Source organism: Labeo rohita, chromosome 18 (genome assembly GCF_022985175.1).
Source record: "Labeo rohita strain BAU-BD-2019 chromosome 18, IGBB_LRoh.1.0, whole genome shotgun sequence".
NCBI lineage: Eukaryota > Metazoa > Chordata > Actinopteri > Cypriniformes > Cyprinidae > Labeo > Labeo rohita.
In genome coordinates, this window is record NC_066886.1 from 399,442 (window position 1) to 425,223 (window position 25,782).

A 25,782-nucleotide genomic window follows, 5' to 3' on the forward strand; every position below is an offset into this window, starting at 1 on the left:
ATGTTATTCTATGCAAACACGTGCTAGACGGACATAGCTGGTCGCATCTTTTGTAGCATGGCACACGTGACAAATGGTGTTGTAAAACAGCGCTGAAATTTAAATAAGTTAATCTTTGAAAAAACAGGTCTCTATTTTATTCCACTACTCCCTGTATGGAAGCTTTTTTACACCACAAAATAAAAACATAGGCCTAATAAAGGTAATTGCAACTTTATTTTACAATTCTGATATTTTTCTCACAATGGGAGTTTATGTCTCACAACTGACATTTTTACACTTTCACATGTCACAATTCTGGCTTCACATCTACTTATTCTAATTTCACATATTTCTCAATTCAAACCTTATATCTTGCAATTCTGGCTTGACATCTCACAATTCTAATTTTACATTGCGCAATTCTAATTTTAGATCTCGCAATTCTTACATCTTGCAATTCTAAATTTACATCTCGCAGTTGTAACTTCACATTTTGCAATTCTAAATTCACATCTCACAATTCCAACTTTACATCTCGCAATTCTTACATCTTGCAATTCTAATTTTACATCTCACAATTCTTACATCTTGCAATTCTGATTTTACATCTTACAATTCTAATTTTACATTGCGCAATTCTTACATCTTGCAATTCTAATTTTACATCTCACAATACTAATTTTATGTCTTACAATTCTTACATCTTGCAATTCTGACTTTACATCTCACAATTCTACATTTACATCTCGCAATTCTAATTTTACATCTCGCAATTGTAACTTTACATATTACAATTCTAAATTCACATCTCACAATTCCAACTTTACATCTCGCAATTCTTACATCTTGCAATTCTAATTTTACATCTCACAATTCTAATTTTACATTGCGCAATTCTAATTTTACATCTCACAATACTAATTTTGTCTCGCAATTTTTACATCTTGCAATTCTGACTTTACATCTCACAATTCTAATTTTACATTGCGCAATTCTAATTTTACATCTCACAATTCTTACATCTTGCAGTTCTGACTTTACATCTTCCAATTCTAATTTTACATTGCGCAATTCTTACATCTTGCAATTCTAATTTTACATCTCACAATACTAATTTTATGTCTCACAATTCTTACATCTTGCAATTCTGACTTTACATCTCACAATTCTACATTTACATCTCGCAATTCTAATTTTACATATCGCAATTGTAAATTTACATCTCGCAATTGTAAATTTACATCTCGCAATTGTAACTTTACATTTTGCAATTCTCACTTCACATCTCACAATTCTAACTTTACATCTCGCAATTCTTACATCTTGCATTTCTTATTTTAAGTCTCGCAATTCTAATTTTACATCTCGCAATTCTAACTTTACATCTTGCAAGTCTTCCATCTGGTAATTCAGACTTTACATCTTGTAATTCTGACTTTAAATCTCAGTTCTTACATCTCTTAATTCTGTCGTCACACCTCTGGCTTTACGTCTTGCACTTCTGACTTTTTTCTTGGAATTCTGACTTTACGTCTTGCAATTCTCTTTTTTTTTTTAACTACGGAAGACTGAAACTTTTTCCAGAATTGCGAGTTTATATGTAAAAGTTAGAATTTTGATATAAAAAGTAGCAATGACCTTTTTATTTTGAATTCTTTCCATCTCGCAATTCTGTAATGTCACAATTCTTAAGTCAGAATTGTTAGAAAAAAGTGTCAGTGAGCTTTTTTTTATTTGTTCTGTGGAGGAAAGCATCTTCCATATAAAATACCTAACACAAATGAACATGATGAGACAGTCCTGTGTGATCTGCAGTTGACCTCTTGTCCTCCAGAGGACACCGCCCGAGGAGGCACGTTAAAAGCGTGCGAAGCGCCGCTCGTGAAGATGCCGACTGTCAGGGGGCAGAAGGAGGGTCATTAGTGTCTCAGAGATAAAGAGCTCGTCCTCACGCAAGAGCAGCAGCACGACCCTGAGGCTACACCTCCGCCATCTCCGTGGACTCGTCCGGCCGGTTCTGCGCTGCTCGCCGATGGATGTGCATGCGAAGAGCTTGTAAATGAGAGAGGAAGTGAAGGTGTAGAGTTTGAGCGCCTGAGGCTAAGAGAGTTTAGACAGAGCTGCAATCACGCCTCGAGACTGCTGTATACTCCACTTACCTTTGGCAGGTCATTTCTGAAAGGGCCAGTGACTCATCTGCTATGCAAAAAATGAAGAAACAAACTGTAATAAACTTGATCTCCAAAACAGCTTTTGAGAGCTGCATAAACAGCCTTCATCAGCACTGTGGTCTATTAAACTCTTTCAAATATTTTTATTGGCATAAATGGTTGCAAGAGGTTTTTCAGTGCACAAAAGGTTATTTATAGTGGAAAAAAGTTCTTCAGATTATTAAACTGTACTTCACACTAAGAGAAAATGGTTCTTTTAAGATCTGTTCAGTTAAATGTTCTTTGAGCAACCAAAAAGGTTTTTTTTTTTTTTTTTTTTTTTTATTGCTTATTTTTAAGAGTCTAATAGTCCTTTTAGACATATACCATGTACTGCTAAATGAATAAATGTAAATATGGTATTTGCATGGTACTCTATGGTACTCCTGGTACCATGTCCAAAAAATAAAAAATAAAATTAATAATTAAAATTAAATAAAAAATGGAGTAGAAATTAAATTGCATTAAGTAATAGAAAAAAAAAATAAATAAAATTATAAAAAAAAAATTAATGGAGAAGGAAATTAAAAAAAAACATTAAGTAATGCAAAATAAAATAAGATAAAATGAAATGAAATGAAATGATATAAATTGAGAAAATTTGGGTCCATATGAAAACATAATTATGGAAACAATGAAAAAAATAAATTAAATAATGAGGAAAAAATAAATAAATAAATAAAATAAAAAATAAAGGGAGGGGAAATTTGGACCATAATTTGTTTTTGTAAACTACAATATTTTATGTAGAAACACGTGACACACTTTTTCTGATTTTTAGTGTAAACAACTGCAAAAATAATTTCTCTGCTGACAGCAGCACATGAAAACATTCACATAAACAGTGTCTGACAAGAGTTACGATGGGAATTCAGATCCTATTGATCGGCTTATGGGAACAAACTCCTGGCTAAATGTGCACATACCAGACAGCAGCGGCCAAACCTCAATGATGATTGTGTTCATGTCGAGCACAGGCCTAAAAAAACAGGCCGAGAGACAGAGAGACAGACAGACAGAGAGACAGACAGAGAGAGACAGGCCGGGATGAGCGCAGTGGCGTGTTTGGCCCGAGGCCTGGCAGCCCAGATTTAAGAATGAGTTAGCGTGTGAAGGCTGCGTGTCGCAGCAAACCACGCCCGCACCTGTCATGTGTTTGCTGGCATGAAACGCACAGAGCTGCTGCACAAATCTGTGTCGCATGTGTTCCTGTTCACATGTGACACCCTGCAGTTTCACTAAAGCACTCTGGCCCTGGAAACCGCTAAATATTTACACTGTCACTCTGAGAATATGTGCTACTGATCACACACACACACACACCCACATCAACACACACTCACACTCCCATGCAAACCAAACGTCCAGATTTAAACAAACAAACACTCAGTTCTACAATAAAAAAGATACAGGACCGTTTCAAAACTAATTTATGTGCTCAATTTGCTGGTCAAGCTCAGGCACATCAACTATTAATTGCAAGTAAATTTATTAAGTTAGTCATTGTTTAATTTTAAGATTTTTTTTTCATATTTGAAGCATCTTTTGAAATGTTGAGATTATAAAATATAATTTGATCAAACAGGGTCAATGTTTCAAACGAACTAACACCACAAAACATCCCAGAATCAATCAGATCCACTTACTGATGGCGGAGCTGCTGCTTTCCCTCCAAAACGATGTCACTTCCCTGAGGACGATGTCAGTGTTAGTTAAAAGAATTCTACAATAAAAAGATGGAAAAACGCAGCAGAATTAATTATCATCCACAAAAATTATTTAAAATTCTGTCCATTATTTAAAAAAAAAAAATACATATGACCAAAAATATAAACGCAACACTTTTGTTTTTGCCCCCATTTTTCATGAGCTGAACTCAAAGATCTAAGACTTTTTCTATGTACACAAAAGGCCTATTTCTCTCAAATATTGTTCACAAATCTGTCTAAATCTTTGTTAGTGAGCACTTCTCCTTTGCCAAGATAATCCACCCACCTCACAGGTGTGGCATATCAAGATGCTGATTAGACAGCATGATTATTACACAGGTGTGTCTTAGGCTGGACACAATAAAAGGCCACTCTAAAATGTGCAGTTTTATCACACAGCACAATGCCATAGATGTTGCAAGTTTTGAGGGGCGTGCGATTGGCATGCTGACTGCAGGAATGTCCACCAGAGCTGTTGCCTGTGAATTAAATGTTCATTTCTCTACCATAAGTCATCTCCAAAAGCAAGAATTTGGCAGTACATCCTAACGGCCTCACAACCGCAGACAACGTGTAACCACACCAGCCCAGGACCTCCACATCCAGCATCTTCACCTCCAAGATCGTCTGAGACCAGCCACCCGGACAGCTGCTGCAACAATCGGTCTGCATAACCAAAGAATTTCTGCACAAACTGTCAGAAACCATCTCATCTGCATGCTTGTCGTCCTCATCGGGGTCTCGACCTGACTGCAGTCCATCGAGTGGGCAAATGCTCACATTCGATGGCGTCTGGCACTTTGCAGAGGTGTTCTCTTCACGGATGAATCCCGGTTTTCACTGTACAGGGCAGATGGCAGACAGCGTGTATGGCGTGGTGTGGGTGAGCGGTTTGCTGATGTCAACGTTTTGATTGAGTGGCCCAAGGTTGGCAGTGGGGTTATGGTATGGGCAGGCGTATGTTATGGACAACGAACACAGGTGCATTTTATTGATGGCATTTTGAATGCACAGAGATACCGTGACGAGATCCTGAGGCCCATTGTTGTGCCATTCATCCACGACCATCACCTCATGTTGCAGCATGATAATGCACGGCCCCATGTTGTAAGGATCTGTACACAATACCTGGAAGCTGAAAACACCCCAGTTCTTGCATGGCTAGCATACTTACTGGACATGTCACCCATTGAGCATGTTTGGGATGCTCTGGATCGGCGTATACGACAGCGTGTTTCAGTTCCTGTCAATATCCAGCAACTTCACGCAGCCATTGAAGAGTAGTGGACCAACATTCCACAGGCCACAATCAACAACCTGATCAACTCTTCGTGAGGCAAATGGTGGTCACACCAGATACTGACTGGTTTTCAGACCCCCCCAATACAGTAAAACTGCACATTTTCGAGTGGCCTTTTATTGTGTCCAGCCTAAGACACACCTGTGCAATAATCACGCCGTCTAATCAGCATCTTGATATGCCACACCTGTGAGGTGGATGGATTATCTCGGCAAAGAAGAAGTGCTCACTAACACAGATTTAGACAGATTTGTGAACAATATTTGAGAGAAATAGGCCTTTTGTGCAGAAAAAGTCTTAGATCTTTGAGTTCAGCTCATGAAAAATCGGGGCAAAAACAAAAGTGTTGTGTTTATAATTTTGGTCAGTAAATATATATATATGTGTGTATATATATATATATATATATATAAAACTTTGAAACAAATTTTGTTAATATTAATTAAATTATTAATGAAAAACATAGAATTAATTTAAATTATCATCCACAAAAATTATTTAAAATTTAGCCCATTTGAAAAAAAAATATATATATATATATATAAAGTCTAAATCTTAATGGAAAAACACAGAGTTAACTATCATCCACAAAAATTATACATACATACACACACACATATATATATATATATTCTTTCATTCCTCAAAGATGACATAAATTGATAGAAAGAGACAGCATATATTTATAATTTTAGACAAGATTTTGATTTCAAATAAATGCTGTTCCTTTGAACTTTCTATTCATCAAAGAATCTTAAGTAAAATGTATCATGGTTTCCACAAAAATATTCTCTTTCAACATTGCTTTGTGTCTTGAACAGCGAATCAGCATATTGGAATGATTTCTGAAGAATCATGAGACACTGAAACCTGGAGTAATGATGCTGAAAATTCAGCTTTGATCACAGAAATAAATTACAGTTTAACAGATATTCACATAGAAACATATATTTTAAATCACAATAATATTTCACATTTTTCCCATATTTTTGATCAAATAAATGCAGCCTTGGTGAGCAGAAGAGACTTTCACACACTACTGCATCTAATAAAGACATGAAAGTGTGCTGGAATGACATAGAATCACAAAGCGAGCGTGTGAAGCATCTTCCAGCGGTGTGCGTCTGGAGCTGCGGTCTGATGTTTGTGATCTGTGATCAGATAAGCGGAGCTCCTGTAATCACGGCTCGCATGCATTTCCTGCAGGTGTTTGCTGCAGACGAGCCGCTGTCGCTTATTCTCACGTAAGATCTGCCGGGTCTCAGACATGTTAAGAGATGCTGCTTACCTGCAGACACGTTATGGGGACGTGTGGAGATCATCTCTTCATGAACACTTTCCAAAAAAAAACTTCTCCTAAATGAGATTTTGCATACGTTTCCTTACTTTCATCCTTAGTAATGTCACATGCAAAAGACTCAGCAGCAACAGCAGCAAATCAGCATATTAGAATGACTTCTGAAGGATCATGTGACACGAAAGATGAGTAATGATGCTGAAAAATTCATCTTTGATCACAGAAATAAATTACATCTTAACAGATATTCACTTAGAAAACATCTTTTTTTAAATTGTAATAATATTTGACATTTTTTACTGATTTACTGACATGTTGTATCTAATAAATGCAGCCTTGGTGAGCAGAATCACAAAAAAAAAATCTTTAAAAACATCTCAACAATGTCTCAATCTCAACTATGAGCTGCTTCACATTCATTTTATATCTCTAGACGACTGGTGACTCATTTATTTCTATTTTAATTCCTCCTGGAAAATTTTTGAAGAAACATTAGATCGCTAATTTAAAAATAACTGAGATGGTCATTGAGTCCCCTGAGCACTGAAAGAGCAACACACGTTTCCTCTGGGCAGAACTATTAACACAATGACAGATAAACACACAAACTCTCAAATGTACAGCTGAAGAACATTCAGATCCACTCAAGAGTGTCCTTTACTTGATCTCTGACCTCAGAAACATCTCGTAAATCAGCGCTGACGCATCTCATGAGCATTTACTAATCTGAATATTAACGTTTCAATGTTTACATTAACAGTGACTAATAAATACTAGGATTATTGCTCATTGTTGGTTCATGTTAACTAATGCAATAATTGATGCAACAAAAAAGACGTTATTGTAAAGCGTGACCCATAATGTACTACTCAGTGTTGTTGTTTTGTGGTTAAGCTTTACTGGAAATGATGGTTGATGGGAACATTCAATTTAATTTCTGGTTGGTTTGGTTGATTTTATACAAAGTAAAATCAACATCAAACATGTAAACTGGTTTGCTCGGTTGGATGATAAAGTGGTGTGATTAACATGAACTGGTGTCATTTTAGTATAACATACTATTACATTTGTGGAAAAAAAAATTATATATATATATATATATATATATACACACACACTTTTTTAGCTTTAGTTGTTTTATTAATTGTGAATAAAATTCAAAACTATTTTTTATTTTTATATTTTCTATTTTAATGAAATTTTAATTTTTTTAATTTAAGGTTTTGTCATTTTTATACAACATTTTTTTAAATCTTTAATATGGTTGATATTTACCATACAGTTTTATTACTTTTTTAGTTTTAATTATTTTATTAATTGTGAATAAAATTCAAAACTAGCTTTTATTTTTAATTTTATTTTTAATTTTTTTTAATTTTGTTGTGTTTTGTAATTTCTTATCCTTAATATGATAGATATTTAATATACAGTTTTTATTACCTTTTTTTCAGAGTTTGTCATTTTATTAATTGTGAATAAAATTCAAAACTAGTTTTTATTTTTAGATTGTGTTTCTTTTTTTAATATAATTTTGTCGTGGTTTTGTCATTTTTATACATTTTTTAAATCCTTAATAAGGTAGATATTTAATATACAGTTGCATTACTTTTTTAGCTTTAGTTGTTTTATTAATTATGAATAAAATTCCAAACTAGGTTTTATTGTTAGATTTTCTGTTTTCATTTTTTAATATAATTTTGTTGTGTTTTTGTCATTTCTACACATTTTTTGATCCTTAGGGTAGATATTTAATATACAGTTTTTATTACTTTTTTATTGTTTGAATTATTTTATTAATAAAATTCAAATCTATTTTTTATTTTTTAATTGTTTTTGACATTTTTATGACTTTTTTTTTATTCTTAATATAGTAGATATTTAACATACAGTTTTTACTACTTTTTCATTTTATTAATTGTGAATAAAATTCAAAATTTTGTTGCTTTTTATCCTTAATATGGTAGATAGTAGTTATTTTATTTTAATGTTTATTTCAAATGTTTTTATGGTTTTAATTTTAATGATCTCTAATAACCCTGGCAAAGCATGTAAATGTAGACTAGTTATTTAATTATTCAGAAAAGGCTGACAAACCCTGTCATATAAACACACAAATACAGTAGGCATGAAAGTGTAAAGAACAAATATTACAGTGCAGATATTATTTAATAATTCACAATGGATGACTTGTCAATAAAGAATTCTGTTTATGTATTAAAGTTTCGTGTTGTGGTTTCATGTTAAAGTTACATAAACCTAAACAACAGTTAAGCATCAGTGGAAGTATGCGGTCGGTCAACATCCGTGAACTCCAGTGACCGCGTCACCGGCGCCTCCAGAGGAGCAGCGCGGCACTGCAGCGCCTCACGTACAGGACGTGCTAACAGTAATACACGCATCTCTCATACGTGACATGAAGAACACAGCAGGGCCGATGATGGGAGAGATCTGCTTAAACACACACACGCTGACAGATCTGTGTGTCTGATATGACAGCAACAATATCAAAAAAAGAGTCCAAGGACAAGCCAGAGACACGTTACTGCAGATTGTGTCATGTATGGACACACTACAGTCAAAAGATTTTTTATTTGTTTTTTTAAAGAAGTCTCTTCTGCTCACCAAGCCTGCATTTATTTAATGTAAAAAGTACAGGAAATACAGTAAAATTCTTTTTTACTATTTACTATTTAAAATAACTGCTTTTTCATTTGAAAATATTTTAATGTAATTTATTTGTGTGATCAAAGCTGATTGTCACATGATCCTTCAGAAATCATTCTAATATGCTGATTTAACGCATTTATTTGATCAAAAATACAGTAAAAATCTGAAATATTATTCTAATTTAAAATGGCTGTTTTCTATGTGAATATCTGTTCAAATGTAATTTATTTCTGTGATCAAAGCTGAATTTTCAGCATCATTACTCCAGTCTTCAGTGTCACATGATCCTTCAGAAATCATTCTCATATGCTGTTCAAGAAACTTTTTTTTTTATTATCAGTATTTAAAATAGGATTCTTCAATGAATAGAAATTTATAGAAATTAATACCTTTAATTTGAAGGATGCTTTAAATTGATCATAAGTGATGATAAAGACGCTTATAAATCAAAGAAACCTGAAAAAAAATATACCCAGGTGTTTTCAGCATAATAATAATAGTCATTTTATTTATTTATTTATTTGTTTTAGTTTTTAGCTGCAAATCAGCATATTAGAATGATTTCTCAAGGATCATGTGACACTGGAGTAATGATGCTGTAAATTCAGTTTTGATTACTGAAATAAATAAAATTTTAACAGATATGCACATACAAAACAGCCATTTTAAATTAGAATAATATTTCAGATTTTTACTGTATTTTTGATCAAATAAATGCGTTAAATCAGCATATTAGAATGATTTCTGAAGGATCATGTGACATTGCAGATTGGAGTAATGATGCTGAAAATTCAGCTGCGCATCACAGAAAAAAATTACATTTTATGATTTATTCAAATAGAAAACAATTATTTTAAATAGTAAAAATATTTTACAATTTTACTGTTTTTTCTATACTTGGATCAAATAAATGCAGGCTTGGTGAGCAGAAAAGATTCTTTAACAAAATGTAAAAATCTTACTGTTCAGAAACTTGACTGGTAGTGCGTATAATGTTTTTCCATCTCTGCTGGTCATTAATTGCGCTCATTTTAACTCCGTGTTTGTAAGAAGAGTGTTCAAATCTCAAGATTGATGAGATGTACCTTCTACTCTCCTATACAATACAAGCAAAAGCCAGTAAACAAAAATAAAAACACTGATGGGAAATTAAATTCACACTCATTTTGTGAAACGTGCTTTAGTCTAGTATCTGTATACAGATGTTTTTGTTAGCAGAGCCCAAGGAGCCAAAATCATGCGATGGTGAATTTTTGACTCATGAGCTGTAGTTTGGCTCCACCTGCAGGATCAAAAACAGCATTACATTGACTCAAAAGCTCAACTGGAATAAGCTCACAAATGCTTGAGACCAATAAGAACAATCAGACCTGAAGCCAAATGAACTTTCTGATTAAATGAGCCCAATTAGGAATTAAAAAAGCTGTTTTTATTACAGGACAGTGAGCTAAAATTAATTCAGATTCATCTGAATGACTGAATCCTATCAGACTTCTGCTTATTCTCACATACACATGTGCATTTCAGTGATAAACGGTTCTGGCTCTGCTGCAAATTGAGCACTAGTGTCCTGTCTACTATGAAAAAAAATCAAAAGTTATACTGCAACTGTCTTGCAATTCTGACTTTTTATCTCACAATTATGACTTTTTTCCTTAAAATTCACAAAAAAAATTGCCTGTTTAAATATTTATGTTCATATCTTGCAATTCTGGGTTTACACCTCACAATTATGACTTTTTTTTTTCTAGAATCACAATTCTGAGAAAAAAAAGTCAGAACTGTGAGATAAAACGTCCTTTTTAATTTTTTTTATTCTGTAGCAAAAAAAAAAAAAGAAAAAAAGTGTGATGTAAACTCAGAATTCTGAGGAAAAAAAAAATACAATTTCTGTGTTTTGTTTATATATTGCAGTTCTGGGTTTACACCTCACAATTAAATTCTGAATTGCAAGATATAAACTCAAAATTTGTGAGATATAAAAAGGTCAGAATTGTGAGATAAGAAGTCACGATTACTTTTTTTTAATTCTGTAGCAGAAAAAAGAAGAATTACATGATGTAAACTTAACATTTTAAGAAAAAATTATAGATGATATTTATAAATGATATTTATATAATATAAAAATCAGAATTATAAAAATTAAACAACTCAGAGAAAACGTAAGAATTCTGCATTTTTATCTTGCAATTCTGGGTTTGCACCTCACCATTATTATTTTTTTTTCTAGAATTGCAAAAAAAAACAAAACAAAAAAAAAACAATGTCTAAATTGTGAGATATAAATTCACAATTGCAAGTCAGAATTGTGAGATAAAAAGTCACAGTTACCTTCTTAATTTTATTCTGTAGCAGAAAAAAAACAGAACTACAGAACTCAGAGTTTTGAGAAAAAAGAATTTGAAAACTTAAACTCACAATTTAGAGAAAAAAGTCAGCACTTTGAGATAAAAAGTCACAATTACATTTACCTTATTGTGTACCAAAAAAAAAAATCTGTTTAAAGATTTCTGTTTATATCTTGCAATTCTGGGTTTACACATCACAATTATGACTTTTTTTCTAGAATTGCAAGAAACAGTGTCTGAACTGAGATATAAATTCAGAACTGCAAAATATAAACTCCAAATTTGTGAGATATAAACTCACAATTCTGAGAACAAAAAAGTGTGAAATTACCTTTTTATTTTTTTTTAAATTCTGTAATGAAAAAAAAAGTGAGTTTTGAGTAAAATTGTCTGAACTTCCGTCAGTCTGATGAAATAATGAATCAAGGAAAAGATATTAAAAATCAAAGCTGTTATCTCTTTTGGTTCATTTGTCACACAGGTAACAGAAGGTCAGGTTGAGCGCACTGCATTGTGCAAATGTGGACTGTAATCCTGATTTTCCAGACGCAGTGTGCACTGCTAAAAGAGGAGTATGTATTATGTTATTCAACGCTCTACTCTGCTCCAGTTCACTGTCAAACACATTTGTCTTTCAGGCATCATCTTACAGTCTTTTCATCCCACTGATTACACGACCTGAGGTAAAGCATTCATTATGCATGTCAGTTATACTGATGTTGAATCATGTAAAATCATAATGCACGTGTTCCTCATTTGAAGCAGCCGCTACTGGACTCTACCTGCTCAGCTTCTTCTGGGCTTCAGTCCATCTGGGATTGATGCACTGTAATGCAGCAGCTATTCCAACGTCACGTGTTCGGCATCAGCTCTCCCTCTCCCGACGCCCACTCCTCAAGCTCCGCCTCTTTGCTGGAGAGAATGGGTGTGTCCACAGAAAGGCCACGCCTCTTCCCAAACACTCGCTGCTGCAGCTCGACGATGTCATGACGGATATCAGCCATCATCAGTAACAGGAAGTCAAACGACCCTGGAGGGCCCTGAAGAGAGAGAGAGAGATTTAACTACCGTTATTTCACTTTGCTTTTTCTGAAGCTTTTTGTAAAGCAGCAGCAGTTTGATTCTTTGGTTCTGTGTGAATGAAATGCTGCATCAGATGCACTATGAAGCTTATACGGGTAGGGTTATTATAGTTCATGTAAAAGAAAAAAAAAAAAACACTTTAAAACCAAGTTTATTAAGTGAAAATTGAAAATTGACAGCAAAAAAATCTTTATTTTATTTGCTATAAAGGAAGCACTTCTCATTTTCATTCAGTTTAACTTTATTAAATAAATAAATACCTATTAAAGAAAAACTAATAAAAAAGACCAAAACACAATAAAACGGCAAAAACTTTAACAAAAATAAATAAATAAATTTTAAAAATGAAAAAAAAAAACACTTTAAAAAGAAGTTTATTACTTGAAGTAAAATAAATGATAAATGAAAATTGAAAGATGAACAAAGAGCTGCTGCACAAACACTGAGAGAAAAAATAATGTTTCACTGATTGCTGATGCATTTAATCAGTAAAGTGAAGATGAACTTACTGGAGATCCTCTGGGTCCAGGAAAACCTCTGTCACCCTGCACAGAAATATCAACAACCTCAAACACCACTATTCATCTGATCCATACTATTTACATCAAGCACAGCACTCCGTTTGTATAATAAAACCATAAATAACAATAAACTGCCACATAAAGCAAGACACACGTGCCTTCTGTCCGTCTCTACCAGGTGCTCCTGGAGGTCCCTGAACAAACAAATGAAACGTTTCCAAACTACAGCATCACATCATCAAATAAATCAGACATAAATATATATATATGACTACAAATGATTCTCATCCAGTGTTGAACAGTGAATATGAATCATTTTTGATCCAAGACCACAAAACCAGTCTTAAGTATCACGAGTGTATTTGTAGCCATAGACAAAAATACATTGTATGGGTCAAAATTATCCATTTTTCTTTCATGCCAAAAATCATTAGAATATTAAATAAAAATCATGTTCCATGAAGATATTTTGTACATTATCTACCGTAAATATATCAAAACTTGATCTTTGATTAGTAATATGCATTGCTAAGAACTTTGTTTGAACAATTTTAAAGGTGATTTTCTCAATATTTTGTTTTTTTTTTTGTACCCTCAGATTCCAGATTTTCAAATAGTTGTATCTCGACCAAATATTGTCCTTAACAAACCACACATTAATTCAAGCTTATTTATTCAGCTTTCAGATGATATAAATCTCAATTAAAAATTGACCCTTATGACTGGTTTTGTGGTCCAGGGTCATATTTGTCGAGTGTTTTCTCAGTGTCAGTGCTCAGTAAATCAGATTTACCACCGGTCCCCGTCTGCCCGTCTTTATGTGCTGAAGATCCGGCTGTGGCCCCATCGGACCCATGTCTCCTCTGGGCCCCTGGGGTCCCGTCGGCCCCTGCTCTCCCTTCTCCCCTCGCTCACCTGGGTCACCTAAAACACCACAGATATGAACAGAAACACCTCATTTTGGACATTCTTCTGGCTAAGTTCACTGTGTTTTTACAGTGTTATGTAAAATATAGATTTAATATGAAAATAGAACAGAGATTTAAAGGAGAAGTCCACTTCCCAAACAAAAATGTACAGCTAATGTACTCACCCACTTGTCATCCAACAATTTATACACTTTTTAACCTCAAATGCACGTCTAGTCTAGCTCTGCGTGAACTCTGTGTAATCCGGGTCAGTACAGTTACGGTGTGTCAAAAAACTCTCATTTTCTCCTCCAACTTCAAAATCATTCTGCATCGCTGCAACTGTATTGACCCGGATTACACAGAGTTCACGCAGAGCTACACAAGACGAGCATTTGAGGTTAAAACCTATATAAATCAAAAATTGACCAATCGTTTCGCTAGATAAGACCCTTCTTCCTCGGCTGGGATCATTTAGAACCTTTGAAGCTGCATTTAAGATGCATTTTGGAAGTTCAAACTTGGGGCACCAATGAAGTCCATTATATGGAGAAAAATCCTGAAATGTTTTCCTCAAAAAACAATTTCTTTATGACTGAAGAAAGAAAGACATGAACATCTCGGATGACAAGGAGGTGAGTACATTTCCCTTTCTATTTTCTTAATGATATATTCACAAAATTTTAACAATGACTTTCTTGCTGATACCAAATACTGCAGAGATGTTCATTTTCCAGATTCAAATCAGTAGTTCATTTCAGTGCTTCCTTGTCTTACAATTGGCAACTATGAGGACATGAAAATAGTGGATGATATGCAGATGCAGTTGAGTCAGATTCAATTTAGTGAATCAGTTCAAGCAGAATGATGGATGTGCATTTATAAGCTCTGAATAGGGTACAGTGGTCAGAGACAGGCTGGTGTGTGTGTGTTTGTTTACCCGGCACACCAGGAGGCCCCGGTGGTCCTGGAGGTCCAGAGCTGGTCTGACCGTCAGGATTTTTCTCTGTTCTCCTGTGAGCCGGTTTGTGGCTGTTATTATCCAGGCTGGGAGACGAACCCTAAACACACATGCAGATGAGATGTGTTTGAGCTCATCAGCGGAGTGTGTATGTACGAGTGTGTGTTACCTGTGCGTGTGTGTGTCCCAGCTGCAGTCTGATCTGCTGTAAGCTGCTCCTCATGTTGATGAAGTCCTGACAGCTGAGAGAACATGATCCAGAGCTCATCTGAGTCTCAGATTTACTGGAGGAGCTCACTGACACACACACACACACACACACACACAGCTCATTATCGCACAGAACACATACTGTACACACAGATTTAACATAAGCTGAAGTATAAGAATCAGCTATTGAAAAAACATTGCTAAACATCAATCTCTAATCACTAATACTGCAGTTTTACAATGTCTACAATTATACAGATGTCTACATGATCCCAAATGAATGTGCAACTGTTTCCAAAATATACCTAGGAACAATTTATTAAAAGCCTGTATGCATAAAAAAGATTTTTAAATGCATTTCTCATTATCAGTTGCAATTCCTTTTGTTTATAATCATTATTTATAAATTATATGACATGGATCCCTAAATATACACACTCACTACCAGTACAAGTTTGGAATAATTCAGATTTTTAAATGTGTATATATATATATTATACACACACACACACACACACACACACACACACACACACACACACATATATATATATAATTTATTTTTAAGAGACTTTTAAAAAAAAAAAAAATTACAAGTCTTCATTTTTTTTTATACGTTCAACCACTAATGTATTGCAAGGCTCAAAAGTAATTATTTTGTCATCAAGCAAAATATATTTCTTTTACTCTATTTATTTTAAACTATTATCTTACTAGAGAGTATTGAATTATATATGCACGTTTTTTGGCCAATATGAGTAAAAAGTTTGGAATAATTCACATTTATATATTCTATATTCTATATAATTATTTATTTATTAATTTTACATTTGTTTGAATTTTTTCTCTTGTTAACCAAGGTGGCATTTATTTGGTCAAAAATGCATTAAAAACAATACTATTGTGAAATATTATTAATTTATTAATTTAAAGGAACAGTTTTCTATTTTAATTTATTTTAATCTATTACATATATACTGTATAATACACAAACAGGAATTAATATTATTATAACATTTAACTGAATTAACAATTACAATCAAAAAAACAGTTAAAATGTTGCATATTAGCACTTATGATAATATTAAAGCATATTGTGAACTGGTGTTTTATTTACATTTTATTATAAATGTTTTTTTTTAATAATTATTCCTATAATACGGCTTTATAATTGCAAATAGTTTTGTATGCATGCTTTCAGTTTCTGTACATATTAAAAAAAAATCATATCAGTTTCTGCTTTTATGGATCCTGATTAGATCCCTTTTTTTTTTTTTTTTACATAAAATGAAATCTACAGAATTTAGGATGAAATCCAATGCTATGCATGTTTTCTAAATTACGCCTTTAAGGATAAACAATAATTTCAATGGACTTTAATCTCTAATCTATAAATGTACATCAGTAGGAGATATTCATATTTTAATACATTTCTTAATTTTTTTTTCACTTAAAATTTTTTTTGAATTTGAATACACACATTCAAATTATATATTTTTTAAAAATAAATTAAAATACTTTTTGTTAAAAAGTACAAAGTTTACAATAAATAAATAAATAAGAGAGAGACTAAAATGATAGCTGAAAGTTTAAATGAAGTCAAGTGGTTTAGTTCAGCCTAATTAATTGAGGAATTTCAATATTTAGGTTGAGAACAGAGACTCTGAGCAGACTGACTGACTGAAGAAAAAGAGTTAAAAACAGAAACTCAAAAACACACACAGACTCACGGTTGCGTACGGGAGCGCAGGAGCGCTGATCTGAGGTCAGTGTGAATCCGGCATTACAGCGGCAGCGGAAACTTCCAGGAGTGTTTTCACACACGTGTTCACAAATGCTGCTGTTCGATTCCTCACACTCGTCCAGATCTGGACCACAGACAGACAGAGAGAGCTTACGATCGCGTGCATTTGAGCGCAGCACATAACAAGTGTTTGACCCACTGACCGACGCAGTACGGGTGCAGGTGCTGCCGGTGTCGCTCTCTGTCGAAGCGGTAACCCTCGTAACACGTGCACAACACACGACCGAAGTTATCAGTGCACTGCTGCTCACAGGGAGAACCGGCACACACGTCCAGACCTGAACACAAACTAACAGTTCATCTATGTTCACAAACAACTAACAGCTAACAATTCACATTTAGCACACACATATCTTACTTAGACATTGAACATTTGTATTTCAGTAGAACAGACCAAAAATACTGACCACAAAACATGCATACATACACTACCGTTCAAAAGTTTGGGGTCAGTACATTTTTATTGTTTGTTTTTTTTTTTTTTTTAAGAAATTAATACTTTTATGCACCAAGGATGTATTAAGTTAATAATTAAAAGTTTATTAAAAGTTAATAATAAATAATTTACATTGTTATAAACACTGTACTTTTTAAACTTGTTATTCATGAAAGAATCCTGAAAAAAAAAAAAAAAAAAAAAAAAAAAAAATCACAGGTTCCAAAAAATATTTGGCAGCACAACTGTTGATATTATCCAACATTGATCATTCTAATAATAAATCCGCATATTAGAATGATTTCTGAATGATTCACTTAAGACTGGAGTAACAGCTGATAAAAATTCAGCTTTTTATCACAGGAATAAATTCTATTTTAAAGTATGTTAAAATAAAAAACATTATTTTATATTGTAAAAACATTTTGCAATATTACTGTTTTTTTTTCTATATTTTTAATCAAATAAATGCAGCCTTGATGAGCATAAGAGACTTCTTTAAAGACTATTACAAGTCTTACTGACCCCAAACTTTTGAACGGTAGTGTATATTCTCTAGAAGAAGATCATACTTTAAAAATAAATAAAAAATGTTGCTTTTTTTATTAAAGAAAGGAAGCCGGAGGAAGAATACATGATTACTTGTAAATGATTACTTTTGATATACATCAGTCAAAAGTTTGAAATAATTAAGACTTTTAATGTTTTTCAAACAAGTCTCTTCTGCTCACCAAGACTGCATTGATTGATATTGCAGCTCAGTTATTATTGGTGCCTAATTACTATAAATGTCTGTACTGTCACTTTTGATCAATTTAATGTTAAATCAGTAAATCAGTATATTAGAATGATTTCTAAAGGATCATGTGACACTGAAGACTGGAGTAATGATGCTGAGAATTCAGATTTGATCACAGAAATAAATTACATTTTTACAGATCTTCACATAAAAAAGCTTTTTTAAATTATAATAATATTTCATATTTTTTTACTGTATTTTTGATCAAATAAATGCAGCCTTGTTGAGCAGAAGAGACTTCTATCAAAAATATTTAAAAATATGCCGACTCATCATGTAAAATAAATAAAATAAAATAAAATAAAATAAAATATCAGGCATACAAAAAGATTGATTGTTTAACAAAATATGAGAAATGAGCTGAAAGTTTTACCTACTTTCTGGCACACACTGACCCATCACAAACCTGAAGCCTTCACAGCACTTCCTCCTGCAGACACACATCAATTACTTCTAAAGGTCAGAGAAAGCATAGAAATTGGCCATGAAAAACAAAACTAGTACCCCTAATGGAACAAAAATTATGATATTATGTCTGTTCAGTTTGGACTTAAAGCAGGTCTTTAGTTCTTATCAGAGAGGAGTTAAAATAAGCAGAGAGCATTAAAATACACTTCATATGGTGGCTGTGAAAGTGAAAATTAAGTGTCAGCACTCTGATTGTTTATTTTCTCAATACTCGTCCAGCGGTTCCTCTTTTCATCACTCCATCCATCATGTTCTTTCACTTCTGTCATCATGATCATCCTCTGTCATGTTTATGTATTCCCACACTTCATCTCTCCGTTCACAACTCGTACAGCGGTTTAATTCTACAGTCAATAATGTTCACAACCCAGCAACAACATCTTTAGAGTGATTTTACCACTTCAGTCCTACACAAAAATTACTGTGATAAAACACACACTTCTAGACATTTGTCATGAACATGTCAGATCAGTTCCTGTGACCCTTGACCTACTGACCTCTGCTGCTCCTTAAGAATCTAACCTCTCTCAACACACACACACACACACACACACTCATCTGCTCTTTATTTGCACATAACACACAAGGCTCAATCAGATCTCACTCTGACTTTCTGAACTGTATTATAGCACATTTTTGATTAACAGAAATAACATTGAAATCATGGTTTGTTGCATTTATCAAATCACAAAGGCTGTGCTTTATTTAAATAAATACACTCGCTGCATGTTTCTGAGTGAAATGTGACATTAACAGCTCATGATTTGGTGCTTTTATTTTTACATTAGAAATGTAAACATGTAGCAGCAGAAGATATCGGCGGTTTTCTACTGAAGCAAAAGCTCAGTGATTAACATTTGAAATTAAGAAATTAAGACATTATTATTAGTACTGTAATTTTACAGCTGTACTGTAAAATAAAATCAAATTATTTTTTTCAAATACTCACTCTTAGGTTGAAAGTCTTATAGTATTATTTATTTATTTATTTTTTAAATTACTGAATATATAATTTTATATAATAGGTATTTACATAAATTTGAATTAAAAATAAATTTGAATTAAATTTAAATAAAAATAATAAATATATTTAATATGTTACTAAAATATATATATTAAGAAAAATTTAAATATTTAATTTATAATTAGAACTACTTCACTGTCATATTGATATACATTTACAACATTTTTGGCAAAACTGTGCAGCCCTACAAACAAGCACAGCAAACCTATGAAAAAACATGCAATTTTAATCAGAAAACTGGATCATTAGATTAATTAGACAATTACATTTTTTCCCCAATTCGTGCAGGCCTAGATCAAAATCTTATCAGTTCCTGAGGAAATTTAGTATCAGTATTTAGTATCAGTGTGCGGACTAATGAGTATAAATGAGAGCATCTCAGAAGAGTTTGTCAAAGTGTTGTTGTTCAGTCACACCTCTGTAACCAGCAGATCCTATACAGCAGCTGTGATCACCAGCCTCTTCCTCCACTTCCTTACAGTCTACAACCTCAGATCACACAGATCTAACACAGCTCTATTCCCCAACGGCAACATGAAAACACGCTGCAAATGAGAAACACTGAAACACATCAATGAGGACCTCTTCTCTGGAGAAACATCATTTTCTCTATGGGCAGAAGAGAGGAAAACACACTTCAACAAAAGACTCCCAGACTCCTCGTCTCCTCCTTCAGGATTTATTCCTCATTTTAACAGCTGAAACTCAAAGTCTGAATGCCCAGCGGGACGATGACACCCGACCTGCTCCTAAAAACAGTGTCACACTTCAACCTTACATTTAAAGACTGTTTACACCTCAGACACGCAGCTGTGAAATCATTAGTATTTAATTAGCATTCCTCAGTATTTTTGTCTTGGTTTTCAGTACAAATATCTAAACATCCTTAAATCAAAATACATTTACTAGAGACTCTTACGAGAAGTTTAAACTAAAAAAATAGGAAAGTATACTTTTATTCTACTTTTTATGTTTTACTTACGAAACTTACCCACATTCACGTGTTTAAAAAAGAATGCATGAAGCTAGAATAAAATGTTTTTGCTGACAAGCAGATACCCTGATCTTTCTTTTGATTTTTTGTTCAGATATTCATAAAACAAAATATATACAAATTAATACCTAAATAGGGACATACACTGTAAAAAATAAAAGAAAACACAATTTGTTGAATCAGCTTAAAATAATTTGTTACCCTGCAGCCTTAAAATTTTAAGTTCAGTCAACTCAAATAAGTTTAGTCACTTGAAATGTTAAGTTGTACTAAGTAACAACTTAGATATTTGTGTTTGCTAAACTTAACAGATGGGTAAGTAACCCAGCTGCCTTAAAATTTTAAGTTGAATCAACTCGAATATCTAATTTGTCACTTAGTATAACTTAACATTTCAAGATGACTAAACTTATTTGAGTTGACTGAACTTAAAATTTTAAAGGCAGCGGGGTAACAAATTATTTTAGGTTGACTCAACAAATTGTTTTTTTACAGTGTAGTAGTATACTTAAAGTATGATGTAAAGTTCACTTAAACAAAACTTATAAACTACTACTAAAATAGTAGTTTACTGAGACTATACTTCAAAGTGTACTAAAAATGCTACTACATTTATTTAATTAGAAAACTATCAGTACACAAATATATATATAGACCATTTTGTCAGATGTAAACATACTGGTCCCGATACACTTCCTGTTTCTTTTTTTTTTAACTTTACACAAACATCACAAAAAAATACAACCAACATAACATTTGACTGGATGAAAATGTTACATTAGCACCTTTAAGATGTATTTGTATATGTGAAATAAAATAAAAAACAAAAAAACAGGAAGTGCTTCTGGACCAGTGTTGTTTACATCTAGCAAAATGGTCTATATATATATATATATATATATATTTATATATCATATATATATATATCAGTATTCATCAGTATAAATATCAGTATATATAAGGTCACTTTTAGTATAGTTGCAGTACAAGCGAAAAACTTTGATGTAAACTTGTTGTATACTTTATATACTAGAAAGTGGACCAATTTAGTCCCAAGGAGTATTGAAATGGTACACTTACGAGTACACTACTAGTACACTAATATTTGTATACTTACTACATAAAATATACTTAAAAATATATAGTATACTTAATAAAGTAAACTTGAAGTATATTACTTTTTGGTAAGGGGATGCATGACTTAAATGATAGAGAAAAAGAAGTTTAGTTTTTTTTTAAATGCATCAAAAATGCAAACAAAAGGCTGGCAAACGAGTCAGAAAAATATAGTAGTTTGTTTTTGGCACAGGATGAAAAAATAAAAATAGTAATTGTGACTGTGAGTTTATATCTGACAATTTGGACCTTTTTCTCATAATTACAATATGTAAACATAATTGAGATATACTGTAAATGCAGAACTGGCATAAATGTAGAATTGTGAGATAAAAGTTGCAATATTTGTTCTTGTTTTAAGCATTAACACACTTAATTTTGATCAATTTCTCAGGAAACAAATATCTTAGTATACCATTTTTCATCTCCGATAAACTTAAAAAATGTTTACATTGTTTTGAACATCAGTTTTTTGTGTATAAACAGGACAGATAGGAATTTTACACATAGTAAATGCAAAAAATTATGTCAGAAATGATTTTGTAACATTTTCTGAAGAATGTGTGAGTGATGTTTGCCTGTGTCTGAACATTAGTCAATTATCAGAACATCTTTTTTCTTTTCTTTTTTGCGCTCCAGTATGTATTGGTCTCCGTTTCTGTCTTGTGTTTTGGACTTTTCACTTCTTAACAAGCTCGAAACAACACCTAGGACACGCCTGTCAGTTCTGCCGCTGGTTTGGCAGCTGCTCTACAACATTTTTGACTGACATTGAGACACAAACCACAGCATTTCAGCATTTTATCAGTTCACAAATGCAGGATTGTGAAAGAGTTATGACTCTCATACAAACTAAACACACAAGAGTCTCTAATTCACACAACAGATCATGAATATTGAACAAATGTACTTCACCTGCCAGAAAAAAACTCCTGAAAACGCTTTACATTCGATAAATCAGACTGAGAGTTTGGAAAGCTTATATTTTGTATATCATGCACTGTACATTGCTCACTGTCAACATGTACTGTACTTTTAGATCATATATTACTCTCATATTCTTAATGGGTGTTTTTGTCTTGCTTTCCATTTAAAATATCTCAGCATTCTTAAAACTCAATTTTAACTGAGACTTTCATAGATTGCATCTGGAATTTAATCTTACTCATCTTTAAACTCATTTAAACTTAATTTAAACTTATTTCTTTTACACAAAAACTTTGTTCTTGCTTGCATAAGCACTAAAAGTTATTAGAGCAAAAGCAAATGCATTGAAATATAATTTTTCCATCACCGCGTCACTGGTTTCACACAGAAATTCTGCAGTCAGTGTAACTGAGTACAAATGTATTAAAACTGATATGATTCTCAGAAAAGTCCCTTTAATTTCTCTGCGCCTGAGAACTCACATGATGAAGGTCACATGATCCTCCAATCTCTGATCAGCCATAAAGCCAAACACACCTTTCATATCACGAACGGGTGACTAACGTTCTCACGCTCACTAGTAGTGCTTGATCTGGTTACGGGCTGCTAAACAAACACTTAAAGTTCAAATCTCAAGTCATGCTTCCATGAACTGGAAAACTGCTGATTCCTAATCACATTCACTACAAACATGAAACATTATTTCAACATTATTTTATTAACAGTGCTGAAAAAGTTACACAATCAGTTTTAGTATTTAGAGGTGTACCTGAGACAGCGACCTCTCTGACCTCCAGCTCTCGTACACGGATACTCCACAGTCAGGATCTTATTTTCTGGACAATCCTCACTGACAGAGACACAGAGATGTTATCTACAGAAAATACTGAAGAAATACAGCACCTTAAAGTACAGGAATACTTCACCCAAAAATAAAAATGAACAAAAAATGTGCTCACCCTCAGGTCATCCAAGATGTATATGAGTTTGTTTCTTCATCAGATTTGTAGAAATGTGTCATTCCATCACATACTCGCCAATGGATGTGAATGGGTGCCGTCAGAATGACAGTCCAAACAGCTGATAAAAAGATCACAATAATCCACAAGTAATCCACACCACTCCAGTCCATCAGTTCACATCTTGAGAAGAAACAAAATCCATGATTAAGATGTTTTTAACTAAAATCTGAGTCCATGATCCATAATAACACTTCCTCCAGTGAAAAAGTGGTCTGGTCTGAATCAGGAGAGAAATCTGCACAGATCAAGCACCGTTTACAAGCCAAAACAGCTCTAAACAAATATGTGACTGGATTTTGATGTGAGAGACAACAGGAAATTGACTTTTATTGTGGATTATTGACTTCATGAGGGATTTGTTTCTTCTCAAGATGTGAACTGATGGACTGGAGTGGTGTGGATTACTTGTGGATTATTGTGATGTTTTTATCAGCTGTTTGGACGCTCATTCTGACGGCACCCATTCACTGCAGAGGTAAGCAAGTGACGGAATGACACATTTCTACGAATCTGATAAAGAAACAAACTCATCCTAATCTTAAAAAAGACATTTTGGGGTACACTATTCCTTTAAGAGGATATTTGTAGCGGCACTTTGAAATGTAACATTGTATTTACATGATACAACAAAAATGACATGATACAGAAAATCTAATTATCATATGAGACATTTAGAAAAGAGCCACAAGAGCTTCAGAGTGTCAGTATTAAGCCCATTAAAGCATTTTTGCAAGTATTAATGTCTCTTATAATAATGAAATAAAACTTGAACTTAAGTCATTTCGCTTTAATCAACTTGGATCAGTAAAACTGCAACACTGTACACTAAGCTTCATTTCTTCACATCCGTTAACGTGAACAGCATTTAATAATCTTAGCTCATTTATAAACTTACTAATGCATTTTTAAAATCAAAACTTGCATCTGTTAACATCAGTTAAACAGCGAGTAATTTTACTGAAATCAGCATTAAAAATATTGCGTTCATTCAGTTCGTGTTAGCGAATGCATTAATGTTAACTAGTGAAACTTTGCAAAGTGTTAGCAGTCAAAAAGCAGATGAGCTGAGATCAGAATAAGCTCAAGATGAGACAGATGCACAAACACTCACTGTGAGGTGTCAGACGCGTTCACGCCGCAAATCCACAGAAACACGCACAAGACGCCAAACGGTGCGCGCAGGAGACGCGTCATTTCACTCCGGATTCACAAGAATCTCTCACGAGAGTGCAAAACTTCATCAAACTTAAAGATGTCAAATCCAGTCTGTCATCTCACATCTTTAGTGAGACCAAACTGAAGCACATGCATAAACGCGCACTGATCCCTCACGTCAACACAAAAAACATGAGATGAGATGAAGCCCCTCCTCTTCCTCACACCTTTACACCGTTTAACCTTCATTAATAATTCAGTAGCACATTTACATATGGATATAAAAATATAAAGATTCATTTAATTACGTTGTCACATTAAATCCACTAATGCATGTTATCTGTGACCCTGGACCACAAAACTAGTCATAAGGGTCCATTTTTTTAAATTGAGATTAATATACAAGCTGAATAAATAAGCTTTCCATTGATGTATGGTTTATGATAGGACAATATTTGAAAATCTGTAATCTGAGGGTGCAAAAAAATCTAAATATTGAGAAAATCGCTTTTAAAGTTGTCCAAATGAAGTTCTTAGCAATGCATATTACTAATCAAAAATTAAGTTTGGATATATTTACAGTAGGAAATTTACAAAATATATTAATGAAACATGATCTTTACTTAATATCCTAATGATTTTTGGCATAAAAGAAAAATTGATCATTTTGACCCATACAATGCATTGCTGGCTATTGCTACAAATATACCTGTTTGACTTAAGACTGGTTTATTTATTTATTTTTCACATTTACAGAAAAGTGTAACCTGTATCCTGATAATAATTCAGAACAGCCCACATGAATGAATGAATGAATGAATGTGCATTTTGAATGTGCATT

The 25,782-nt window shown here is 33.2% G+C and overlaps 1 protein-coding gene across 3 annotated transcripts; it reads right to left on the minus strand.

Annotated features, from left to right (window-relative positions):
• Positions 1-1,734: 1,734 nt before the first annotated feature.
• Positions 1,735-25,118, minus strand: LOC127180460 (collagen and calcium-binding EGF domain-containing protein 1-like). Of its 3 annotated transcripts, XR_007829643.1 has the most exons (15): positions 24,898-25,118; positions 23,534-23,614; positions 18,613-18,665; positions 17,144-17,278; positions 16,927-17,064; positions 15,156-15,283; positions 14,966-15,086; positions 13,911-14,041; positions 13,276-13,311; positions 13,106-13,141; positions 12,296-12,553; positions 3,839-3,915; positions 3,119-3,171; positions 2,142-2,178; positions 1,735-2,034 (listed from the first exon to the last, which is right to left on the minus strand). XR_007829643.1 is itself a non-coding variant. In XM_051134504.1 (11 exons), the coding sequence occupies exons 1-11, from the start codon at positions 24,978-24,980 to the stop codon at positions 12,365-12,367; spliced, it is 1,131 nt and encodes a 376-aa protein (XP_050990461.1). In that variant the 5' UTR covers positions 24,981-25,118; the 3' UTR covers positions 11,539-12,364. The 3 variants fall into 3 exon arrangements, 1 of the variants encoding a protein (XP_050990461.1); XR_007829644.1 differs by lacking the exons at positions 1,735-2,034; positions 2,142-2,178; positions 3,119-3,171; positions 3,839-3,915 and adding an exon at positions 11,539-12,191; XM_051134504.1 differs by lacking the exons at positions 1,735-2,034; positions 2,142-2,178; positions 3,119-3,171; positions 3,839-3,915 and having other exon boundaries at positions 11,539-12,553.
• Positions 25,119-25,782: the final 664 nt, after the last annotated feature.

What these genes read in the sequence shown, in the direction of transcription:
- LOC127180460 (XM_051134504.1), bottom strand. Translation starts at nt 24,980, where the DNA reads ATGACGCGTCTCCTGCGCGCACCGTTTGGCGTCTTGTGCGTGTTTCTG. An exon ending in CGGGCAGACGGGGACCGGTG is followed by an intron (nt 13,312 to 13,910) that starts GTAAATCTGATT and finishes TTGTTTGTTCAG; the next exon opens with GGACCTCCAGGAGCACCTGG. An exon ending in CTGGACCCAGAGGATCTCCA is followed by an intron (nt 12,554 to 13,105) that starts GTAAGTTCATCT and finishes CTCTCTCTTCAG; the next exon opens with GGCCCTCCAGGGTCGTTTGA.